Below are 12,314 nucleotides of genomic sequence, written 5' to 3'. Positions count from 1 at the left end.
CTCCATTTGTTGTGGGAAAATTATCATTGTTAGGGCTATGGATTTTTGTTCACACTCAGTATAGTCAGTGTAGTATTATGATTTTGTAATGGCAGTGTCAGGATTGACAACCACCAAAAAAGTTAATACATCTACTTCCTTGCCGAGTTTCTGAACGTTCACCGTATATATGAATCCTGCCCTTACATTTTTCCTGCAACCTTAAGACTGTTACTTCTCTAACTAGGAAAACTGCGTCAAAGCTTTTGACTTCGGTGACTTGAGGTTTGGGCATTAAATGTTGAAAGATACAGAATAAGAATCTTACAGGAAGTATTATTTGACTATTATTGCATAGATAGCAGCTACCAGTCCTAGAAGCTACTACTCCTTCTACTAGAGACTCCAATCCATCACACCTGGATGGAGAGATGCATGACTAATTTCTTCACTGCAGAGTCACAGGTATCATTTCAACTGCATCCAGCAGTGGCTCAAAATAACATGGCTAACTCTAAAGTGAAGCAGGTGAGGAGAAACAGCCAAGCTGTTTCAGACGTGTTTTTATGACTGTTGCCTTAGCATAGCATGCACAGATAAAAATCATCGGGCAAGAAATAACTTCTGAGCTCCATAGGTGGGCATTTCTGAAGACTTGGATTGATTACAAAGGAAATGTCAAAGAATATTTAGGAGGTGACATTGTGTCTCAATCATTTCAAATGAAGTTGAAAGCCATTCAAAACTAGCTGGGATCACTTCAATAGAAGAAGCCATTTTGTGTATGATTGACAGTTGGTGGTCCAGTCAAACTCAGGACATAAAGAACATATGATAAAGTATTTATATGAAAACATATTCTGCCATTAACTTAGCAGTCAAGCAAAAAAGTTAGAAAGTTCTTACAAAACAGTCTTACGTTCCGTTTTCCCACACACTCAAGTAGTAGCTACATATTGTCTGCATTGCATAGAAATCAGCTTAATATTGGATTAAGCTTTCTTTATTGTATCTACAAGACTTTAGCTATAAAAACACAATTTATATGATTAGCATCTTAAATCACTGCAGTTTTTCCTCTGTGTGAGCTGGCAGTTTCTTCCTAATCTCAAGCAAACTGAAGCTATTGCAGGAGAGCCAGATTTCTCATCACACCGTAATGCAGGACCACTGCTGAACATGGCTCACTATAGCAATTCTGTAGGTAGTTTTATCTATTTCTTACTATGATCACTGCACTTCAGTGAACAAAGTGGTAAACTAAGAATTATCAGAGAATACTTCCGAGAAATCCTGCCTTTTCCTCATAAAGCATCCTTAACCAGTAAATTGATCTTAAGATCTCTGTATGGTGGTTAATACCAGCAAGCAGCTGTCTTGTCTAAAGGGCGTAAAGCAGCTCATAATGGAAAAACTCTCCCCATTGTGCAGCTTCTTTACTGTTTCAAAAGGTACCTTCAGTAGGTGTCAAAGTCTTTAAGGATCTGGGCAAAAATAGCAACTTGAAGCAGAGAACTCTAAACATACTGCACCCTCTTCCATTAAGGAGAAAGTTTTAAAATACAAATGTCTTAGAGAAGGAAAGCAAAACCTGCTACACAGGAGTCAGTCATCACAGCTTACCTACAGCTGTACCACACTCCATCATCCCTTCCGCAAGGACTCAAAACTTGGACCACGTCTTTGACTCACTGGTTGCTTTTAAGTTTTCCCTTCCATTAAAAAAATCCCAAAAACTAGAAAGACAACCCCAGAACCCATGAGATAAGCCTCTTGTTCAGAGAGTAAGGTGCTATGTGCTAAGCCTTTTTAAAAGGTAAGGCAAAAGTAGCCACTTTTTTTTTTTTACAGATTTTATTTCAACAGACTGGCTAGTTCCCAAATACAAGTTGTCTTAGTCAAAACTGAGTAACTAGACCAGGCCTTAAGCCTCAATACCTGACCACATATTTCAATTTCAACAAATTATGCATTTTCCTAATTGCTTCAAATAAAATGTTACATTTTGGTCACAGCAATCTTCAGTGAACTTTCTGAGATCTTTCTTCACTTGAGAAGAGAGGTAAAAATATTCATACATCTACTAAACTGCCAGTCTATTCTCCAGGATACAAGAAATACTTCAGATTTTGCTACCTGAGAACTGTTGATAACCAATGTCTATTGATATTATAACAAGCAAGGAATCTGAAAAGCTAAACATAATAACTGAAGAAAGTTTGACTTTGAAGAGAGAGTGGAAACAAAATTTTGCTGAGTTCTATATCAACCACCCATCTGAAGTAAGGTAGTTTCCACAGGAACCACTAGTTCTTTGTGCTTGTGTAAGTGAAAACATTTAAAGAAGTTAGCATCTATATTGAGCTACCTTCTAATAGGAAGACTGCTTGTTTTCGAAAAATCTTCACCAGAGTATCATCCAATTCAATTTCCTGTAGCTTAGAAATGAGCTGCTCCTCATTTCGACAAACCTTCTCTTGTGCATACAAGCCATCTGGCATTATTCGTTGCTGTCCCAGTCCTATCAGTGCTACTTCCACAGCCAGAGTTAAGTAAGATTCCCCTTCTTCCAAGAACTTGTGTGCAGGCAGGTGCTGGTACTCCAGAGATTTGCACTGTCCCATGTTCTCTGTAAGAGGTGACACAAAGAAAATTATATTAGCAAATGATTCTAACCCATAATCTGCCTAGAATGTACAGATGTTCCCTCTGTTAAGGGGGATACTAGGAGTTAGTATTACTTTTTAAAAATAATGTGAATTACTAGCATAAGCTCAAAATCCAATGATCCAATCTAAAATGTCCCATCCACTTCCAAATGGCAGAACCACGCAAATAATCGGGTTTCAAATAACTTACTGGAGTAAGAAGACAAGTTTTTAGTTTTAAACTGCACAATTTACAGTAAGGCAGTTCCTCTGGCTTTGCGTTCATGTGGCAAAAACTGGAAGATTAACTTCAATATTTTAATCCCCACAATCACTTCTGCATCTCCCTAAAGCCCTGACATGTAAGAGGAAGGGTCAGGTGCTTATAGACCTGCATAGATTTTGACTGATGCTACTAGGATTGTGTAAATACAATAGGCCTGGAAACTCCTCAACTTCAAAACATCATCTGTTTGCTAGTACACTTTGTAGGCTTTTTGTTACAGTTGTATTCATCCTTAAAAAAACCCAACCATTACAAGTCCTACTTTTAGTAAACGTTACATGAAAACTCCACACAGACCAATCTATAAATTGCTTTAAAAAGTACTACTGTTTCATTTGGCACTTCACTGACACACTGTATGACAGAAAACTATTTCAATCTGTACCAGTTTACAGTCTAATTTGGGAACAAAAAGTTGTAATGGAGAGATGTAAGGAGATAGACAACTGCAGCAAACATGAAAGCTGAATGCATTTGGTAGATCACATGTGCATGTAGGAGGAATCTACTTTCCAACACACAGAGATTTTGTTTTATGGGGTTGTTTTGGGATTTTTTTTTTAATTATTTGCAAAGAACCTGATTCCTGACTTTAATTACAAATTCTTTCAGAATTAGTGGATAAAGGATGAAAAATTTACTGAAGAAAATCCACTTGAATAAAAGGAGTTTTGAGACAAAGCCTTAAGAAGACTGCAGACGTGCATGTAAAAAAGGTGCAGGTAGAGGGATAAACGCAATTTCAGTCCACACAGGTGGTGGCAAGAAGCTACCGCAGAGGCAGGAAGAGACTGAGAATAAGCAATTAATGAGTTCAGCTCCTTGGAAGCAAACAGTAAAATTTAAATGGCTATATACATCCTATCCTAAATCATGTATCTAAACTGCAACACTACTTTCCAACTGATATAATTTATAGACCATACATGTGATCAATTTCAAATACTTTGTCATCACTCTGATGTATACTTGTAGCTAAGAAGTCCAACATCATCCTGGGGTGCATTAGGAGGAGTGTTGCCAGCAGGTTGAGAGAAGTGATCCTTTCCCTCTGCTCAGCATAGGTGAGCCCACACGTGGAGTGCCATATCTAGTTGTGGGCTCTCCAGAACATTGTCATACTCAAGCAGATTGAGTGGCCACAAACATGACTGAAGAACAGCAACATCTCTCATATGATGAGAGACAGGTGGGATTATTTACTCTGAAAGAGAAGGCTCAGAAGGATCTTACCAATATGTATAAATATCTGATAGAAGAGTGTAAAGAAGACAGTGCCAGACTCTTCTCAGTGGTATCCTATGACAGGACAAGAGGCAATGGGCACAAATTGAAATACAGGAAATTCCATCTGAGCACAAGAATACATTTTCTTTTACTGTGAGGTTGGTTGAACACTGCAAGATGTTGTCCAGAGAGACTGTACAGTGTACATTCTTGGAGTTACTGAAAACTTAACTGGACACAGTCCTGGGCAACCTGCTCTAGCTGACCCAGCTCTGAGCAGAGTGGGTGGACTAGATGATCTCCAGAGATGCCTTCCAAACTCGGCAGCTCTATGACACTGTGATTTCATGCAATTTCTCAGAAAGAAATCTGGACAATGTATATGGAGAGGGCTGCTGTGATAAAGTCTTGCTTGGTTTATTTTAAATGTGAAATACATAACTGTCTTCAAGAACAAGTAACTTAATTTCTTAAGTGCTTTCACATTTTAGTTTAAACATTTTCTCTGCCCTGCTCTGTGTTTTCCTAAAGAATGCAAACACTAGTTCTTGTACTATAAACACACTGGCTTTTAAGCTGATTCAGAAAGGCAAGATAGAAAACTGCCTCCAGTAAGTGAAAACGTATAGAAGATCGCTCCCTTTGCCTGGCCTTACCCGTGAAATCTGAGAATCCATGGAAGCTCTCATCATCCACCCTGCAGGCTTCCATCAGGCTACTGAAGAGGGTGCCAATGGGGTCCAAAGGGTGTCCCACCCAACCTTCAAGATTTGTTATTGAGGTTACTCCTCTGTGGAGAAGTTCTGTGACAGAAAAGATGGATGGAGGAAAAGAGAGTGCATGTTAGCCTCTCAATTACAAAAGTAAAACTGATTCAAATGCTCTCAGTACAGAGTTCAAAATATTTCCAGTAGCTTCTGCTCAGAAGGAGAAAACAGTATCTTTCAGGGCGAGTACATTATCCTTTGTGAAGATATTAAAAGAGAGAAAAGAAAAAGAACAGAAGGTAAACATTTTGAGCACCAGCAAAGTGTATTATAGGTCAAAAATTTCAACTGCAGTGTCTTTTGAAAACTTTAATACAGTAACTCTTCTGAAAACATCTGCTGAGAAATTACTGCAGACTTTTTTGGTAAAATATCCATAGCACTTTCCTCATTCAAAGATGTAGTACCATTTTTACATTTTAAGTTAATCTGATAACATTGAAATAGATGAAAATATTCTAAAATATGTTCCAATTCCATAAATAAAATATGAGCTCATTGTGCATCTAAATATTTATTGAAGTAATACACTCAGGATGACAGCTCCTTTAAAAGAAAAAAAAAAATGTGTACATTAGAGACATGAGAACAAGAGTCCTTTAAGAGGATCAAGTGTATTTACTGTTATGTCAAAACTTCAGTCAACAAATATCTTCAGATCGTTTGTTTTGTAAGCCTCATCCATCATTCAGTTAGAATATAAAAGGACTGTTTTATTAGCACAGTGAACTGAGAGAAGCATGGTTGTGGGTTACAGATATTAGAGAGTCGCCAAACCCCGTTTTATCACTGGGTCTTACAGCAGCAGTTCCCCTCTGATTCCAACTCCCAACTTTTTTCCTCCTAGACACATATGCAATTCAGCTATATCAGATGCATTAGAACCATATACAAGCCGTTATGCATGCTTTGTTTCTCTGCCTGTTACATGCTGACTTGTACCTGCCTCTTTCTGAGCAACCGCATGTATTATCACAGAGCTTTTAAATGCTGCATCTCACCTATTTAAATGTGTGAGGCTACAAAATGAAAGAGATACACTGTCAGGAGAGTGTTTTTTTTCTCCAAGAATCCACTGATATGCAATATGAAAAGAGAAAAAAACACAAGTAAATCACTGTTTTACTAACAAATAGCACATACTAAAGATAACAAGCAGAAGTAAGTAATATTACTGAAAAGCATTAATTGCAGTCACAAGTTCTTGACTCACTTATGTTCTATTTATTCTATTGTGTCTACTTACAAGCTTCATTCATGTTATGCCAAACAAAGGCTTCAGTCCTCAAGTCATATAGACATTTAAATCACGTAAGTGGTTCCACAGATGTCAGATCAGTCACATGAATAAAAGCTAAGTAAAAGCATGTGGTGTTTGCTGAACTAAAACCTAAAGCTGGTCTGTAGCTGCAGAACTCATCTGCTTTTGGAGAAGACCAGAACATTTTGTGGTAGTAAGAGTGTTTTATAAATTCCACACAACAGAAAAAAAGAAAAAACAGTGAGAGTCCACATAGACACAAACTTCTTTGTTTTGGGGTAGGACAGATCATATTTCACACACTCCATTTTTTATTTATAATAGCATAATAATAGCTGACACCTATAGAAACTGCTCACAGGAAAAGGAACTTAACGAAAGTACTGGATGTGTAGACACTGCATTAGCAACTGGAAATGAATGGCAGGCACTACTACAACCAGCACACTTGCAGCAGGATCTTTCACGCCTGCCAGTGGTATGCACACAGACACACACACTGACATAAACCTCTGCTTTCCTACCCCCAGTCTGAAAAGCTAGTAAAACTGCAAACCTGAAGGAAACACTTGTTAAGGAAACATAGGTCATATCATAAAAAGACATAGTGAATTTTCCTAGGCAATAATATTAAGTGCTTTGAAGTTCTGTAAAAACCTAGGATCCACGACAGTGCTCAAACCTTCTTCCTTGGGCATCGTGGGGAAAATAAAATAGAAGGCACATATGAACTGCCACTTTTTCTACAGTTAGGTATACAACTTGTCTTACAATTGCTCATTTTTCAGACATTTGCAGACACACTTGAAAAAATTACACGTATGACTTCCCACTGGTATTTTTGCCAACAGTGTATGAAGGTACACATAGTTAAGAGCAGCAACAAAGATAAGAAATAAAATTAGAATTAAGCAATTCTTGTAGTAGCTAAGAGAGTAATTCCAGCTTTTCCATGTGCATTCTATAATGACAAAGCTATCCTCCTCTTCCACTGTCTCTTCAAATTAACACAGTTCAATGCAAAATTATTTTGGGTAGCAAGGAGCACATGGCATAGAAACTGTATCTGAAGAAGAATGTTCCTTCAAAACAAAAACGGGCTGTGCTCAGAGCAACACCACAGAAAACTTTACAATACAAAGCCAGCATTCCAGTGCAGATGTTGCCTCATTGTTACCCTCAGTGTCAGCTGTAGGCCCACACCTCAGAGATATATAGTTCAGATAAATTATCTGCAGAGAAAAAAATATTATTTGAACACCTGACATGCCAAATGCAAAGCTCTGTTTAAAAGCCTATAAATTACACTGAGTGAATATTTTTACTGAGTCATGAAAAACCCTGTTTAGGATAAAGGCCCTGTCATAGGAGACATACTGCAGAGGGCAGAACAGAACCTTTGCCCTACACAGCTCACAATCGCACTTATCGGAAACCAGAACGTGACACTACTACGATCATCAGGACAGAAGAATTAAAGTTGCTTCTTTTGCTTTAGTTTCAGAACTGGTTTTCTCATGCTAAGCTTCAGTCTGATGTTACTGCCACCTCACACATCTTTTGCCTTTGCCTTTATCTCTTCCCCACATTTACCTTTCTTCTGACTCCGGAACATTTCCAGCTGTTTCTGCTGCTGCCTTCTGAGTGTATTAACAATAGCTATTGCTAGCCTCAGTGCTTCTCGTGGGTATCCATGAGATCGCAATGCATCCACCCTTGCACAGGCTGTAGGAACGTGTTCTAAAACAGAGAAAATAATCGAGGAATAGCAATGCTTCCATGTCTGCAATGGCTTGTTTTGCTAGGTTACCCAAAAGGGCTTTTTTGTTTGTTTTGAGTTTGGTTCTTTTTTCTTTAAAAAAAAAAAAAAAAAAAAAGACAGACAGACTTAAAAGGACTACTTCTGAGCCAGCATTTCAAGGGAGCCTCTGTTCTTTTTGCCAGGCTTTTCATTTCTGTCCCCCCCCCCACTCCCCCCCCAAAATAATGCCATAGAAAATGAACAAAGCAGCAAGTCATGGAAACGTCTTTCCGGTTTAGCTACTTACCATGCCAGAGGGGCCACCCGTGAGAGTCAAAGAGCAAGTTTTCAGTGTCGTCATGGTAACAGTAGTTGGTGTATAGGTCACTGCTTATAATGTGCTGTAAGTGGCTGTCCTGCCAGTGCAGATCACATGCCTCAATGGCTCGAGTGAACACCGTCCGATGTGGCCTGTTCGATGAATCTGTCATTTTCACAAGTTCAGAAAGCTGCATCAGCTTTTACTCATTCATATGTGAATCATTCATTCACAGTATTCTTGTCTTCTGCCTATTCACTAACCCCCAGTCAACAGCAGACTGTCTTGTCCCCTCTGCACCCAGCAGCCTGTAGACAATATTTAACATCCTACTATTACCAATAGCAGCTCAGATTAAGTATGTGTCGTTCACTTTGCATTCAGAGAGATATCTACAAACCAGCGTTAATTGATATTAAATAGGATTTTGAAGAGGCAACAGTTAGAGGTGAAGGACATTCAACAGCATGTACAGAACTCCCCTAAAAGCAAACCTGAAGGACATTCAACAGCACATACAGAACTTCCCCAAAAACAAACTTGAATGTATATGGTACACAGCTACTCGAGCACTCCCAGCTCCTCTCTTCTGACCCAGATCTACCAGGATGAGGAAATGAATAAACATTTTGCATGAAAGATTTTCAGTTGTTCTCATCAAGAAGCGAGATTAACTTTGAGCACTTCTATAGCTTTGTCATAAACATATACAAATACTGTAAAGAAAGTGAAGTACTGAGGCCATGGGACTGACAAAATCCTTACTGGACATTTTCCTATGGCAAGATTGCTCTGTCAACATGGCACTGTGTCTATGAAGGTTGGGATGCCGTGTCAAGGAGTTATCACTAGCTTGCCCAGCTTGGGCTGAACATAAGACACAGAAAGCAAAACACCTCTGTGGGGAGCTACATATGAGGAATGCACTTCTGTCCCTGGCTAGCTGCGGGATTTAAAAATTAACCGAGTCAATTTCCTTCTGAGGTCATCTTTCAGGAAAAAGAAAGAATCCATTTAGGTCCAAACCTGCCAGCTCCCAAACACTTAATTTTAACTTCTTCATAATTATATTATTTACCTATTAAAACATTGCAGGTTTTTGAGGATTTTGAGTTTTTTCCTAGGTAAGCAACCTGCAGCTTCCCCAGTTGTTAGCAAAGTAGCCATTTTCACTTGAAAAGGACTAGACAAGGCTTCTGTCAGATCTGATAATCACATTTTATATTAGAAAGCACAATATTGACTAAGAAGAGACACCTTCTCCAAGACAGCAGTGTTGCTTCTGCACCCACCACACACCTGGCAAGGCAGACTGCACATACTGAGCACATCCCACAGATAGCTGCTTTAGCTCTCACACACTTCAAGTTTAATGCAGTTGCAACAGATTTCTCTTTAAATAGGTAACAAAGCCTTTGGAACTGCAAACAAAATAAAAACCCAATACCAGAAGGAATATAACACTATTGTGAAGCAAAGAAACAACAGGCTTTTACATGGCATAGTTCAAGGACATCCAATTTTCATGCAATATATATTTAGAAGCACTAAGTGAAAAGTTAGAAGGCCTAACCAAACACAACTACTTCCTTTGTAAACAGCCCCAGCACAAAAAAAAAAACCCCACCCCACCTACTTATCCTTTCTGCAATGATAGTATTAGTGAAAATAATTTTGGCTGGTCAGTCCTCAACGAGAATGTTACTTGTCCCAGGAAAGAGTGCTGAATTCTGCAAGGCTAGAGTATATAAGATAGATGTTATATGATATGTTGCAGTCAGTGCATATGTTTAGGCTCACCTTGGTTAGCATTTGCACCCTGAGGCAAAGCATTGGTTAAATTGGGCAGCTCGTTTCCATGGTTTCCATCTTCCCAGGGACAAACATCCACACTGTTCCATTTTTTCAGCTGTTTTAGCCAACTGGCCTTCTGCTCCAACTTGCAGTGGGGATTTAAGACTATACACATCCATAGAGCACCTGATTTTAAAAAAATTGCTAAATTATGTTCTCTATTAAAAATGCACAGCCAATGACTAATTGCAAACTTCTACACTGTAACACTTTTTCTCCCCTCAAAGGCTACCACTGTTTGCTTCCCAGCTGTGCCTAACAGTAGACAGACTGAATTCCTGACCCAAGATCTCAGAGCTGGCGTTGCCTGTTTGAAGCAGATGAAACAGTACCAAGCTAACCTTCTACATGAAAAGGCATTAAGAGGTCTTTTGTACTATAGAGTCCAGAGTTCACAATATACGGCTCAGACAGGAACATCAGTCAAAAGCAAACAAGAATTCACATAGTTGCAGCAGGAAATAATCCACATTTTTCTCTGATTCTTGTACCAGAAAGAAATCTTTTCTACAAACAAGAAGTATGGATCTTCTAGCTTCACCTTACAGGAACCAAAGAAGTGAATTAGTAACACATGCATTTTGTAAACAAACTTCCACTTTCAGAACCCAGCATAAGTACTGCTGATTGTCTCATTCCCAAACACATTTGGGCATCAGAGATCAAGTAAATACTGGTTTGTGCAGTCTAATAAGATATTTTTACTGCAATTGCTTCAGTAATTTGGCTACCGTAGAAAGTTTGGTTTACATTTTCTATTTACGGAGCTCAAAGGAAAAGCTAATTTGAGCTCATGCTTCACACACACCATCACTTTGGACCCTGCTCCCTGAGACTACACAGCAGAGCTGGCACAAATACATCAGAGTCTCTAGCAATAATTTTCAAATGGAAATGTTTTTTTCTAAGCCAGTTCTCTTCATCAGTATGAATTTTGACCGAAATACGAAGACATCTGAAAATACTGTCTAGCAGCAGTTCATTTGCTCATTAAGAACATGCCTTATATGCTACAAGAGATTTACAGAATATGTTTAAGCTATGCAACCTTCATGACATGCTGAAAAAAAGAATAAAAATGCAGCTGGTTCATCTAGGACAACAAAATTCTCAGATTCAAGTTTTCTATTGCTAACTAAGAATGCAAAATGGATATCCAGAGCACAGGTCATTACGTTCATTCCTAAAGTAACTCTACATATTGGTATGCAACAGCACAGGAGCCAGTGGAAACACAGCTTCATCCTTACAGTTGCAAGTCCTCTGCTATTCAGACCAGTATGGAAAAGTAATATCAAAGAAATGTGAATACCACAACAAAATACAATATGGTACCATGCAAAACTCAAGAGAGGCACTGTATTACTGCAGATTATTACTACACAGTAGTTAAATGCAGTACAGAAAGTGTTTTGGGTTGGCATTTGTGTGTCTTGATCTTGCCATGAAAGTGAATAGGGCAAATATTATTTTAAAAAACTTTTTAAAACCAAATGGTACAACTTTTTTTAGACACCCGTTAATACACTTCATTCTCCAGGGTCCAACTACAAATGCTTATTACTAAGCATCAATGTGTTCAGCACTGCCCAAAACAACTATATTCCTTGTGATCTGCAAAAAAACCCACAAGATGAGACATATTGGAAAGCCTTGGGCTTACTTCTTCAGTTTCAAAATCTTACTTTCTAGCCCTAAAGACACTGTACCTGTCAGCAACTACCAACAAAAAGCCAGTTTAACACTTTGTAAGCAGTTTCCCAGCATTCTCAGGCAGAAGTAAAAGCAAAGTGGAATATCTTAACTGTTTGATAAGCATTTCAACCATCCATTAAGACGGAACACACTTTGCCACGTCTCTACAAAATGAGTGGCCTTTTCTTTTTCCACATTTCAAACACCAGTAAAAGCCTTCTTCATTTGCCTTCTTCAGAAACTCCCTGTGTGTGAGGTATATCTGAGAGGCAGGAGAACATAGAGATATCCCAAAGCACCACAATCATTTAAAAGCTTCTTTGATTTAAAGAGGGAAACTATGTCAAGCATAACAATATTGTTAGCATTGATTGTCTCAGAAACATAGGCTATTTTAATGCAAACAAAGCCCAAGGACAACTATATTTCTAATAAACCACACAGAAACCACTTAAAATTTCAAGGGAGCCCAACTACACCCTGGTCCCAGTGACTTCAGGGCAAGCCACATGTACATCTGAGATCTCATCCAGCTTC

General features: G+C 38.6%; 1 protein-coding gene across 2 annotated transcripts in view; it reads right to left on the bottom strand.

Moving 5' to 3' along the window:
* Positions 1-12,314, bottom strand: part of ZSWIM6 (zinc finger SWIM-type containing 6) — a 108,402-nt gene that overhangs the window by 13,587 nt on the left and 82,501 nt on the right. The window contains exons 5-9 of one of the 2 annotated variants that reach the window (XM_062018262.1): positions 10,029-10,208; positions 8,217-8,393; positions 7,762-7,908; positions 4,797-4,943; positions 2,348-2,608 (exon numbers count right to left, since the gene is read on the bottom strand). In XM_062018262.1, coding sequence (XP_061874246.1) covers positions 2,348-2,608; positions 4,797-4,943; positions 7,762-7,908; positions 8,217-8,393; positions 10,029-10,208 — 912 coding nt within the window. The remainder of the gene's footprint in view (positions 1-2,347; positions 2,609-4,796; positions 4,944-7,761; positions 7,909-8,216; positions 8,394-10,028; positions 10,209-12,314) is intronic. The other variant, XM_062018263.1, reaches the window with a different exon arrangement.

Source organism: Colius striatus, chromosome Z, assembly GCF_028858725.1.
Source record: "Colius striatus isolate bColStr4 chromosome Z, bColStr4.1.hap1, whole genome shotgun sequence".
Lineage (NCBI taxonomy): Eukaryota > Metazoa > Chordata > Aves > Coliiformes > Coliidae > Colius > Colius striatus.
Note: the sequence above shows the minus strand (reverse complement) of the source record. Positions and strands in the feature narration are given on the sequence as shown.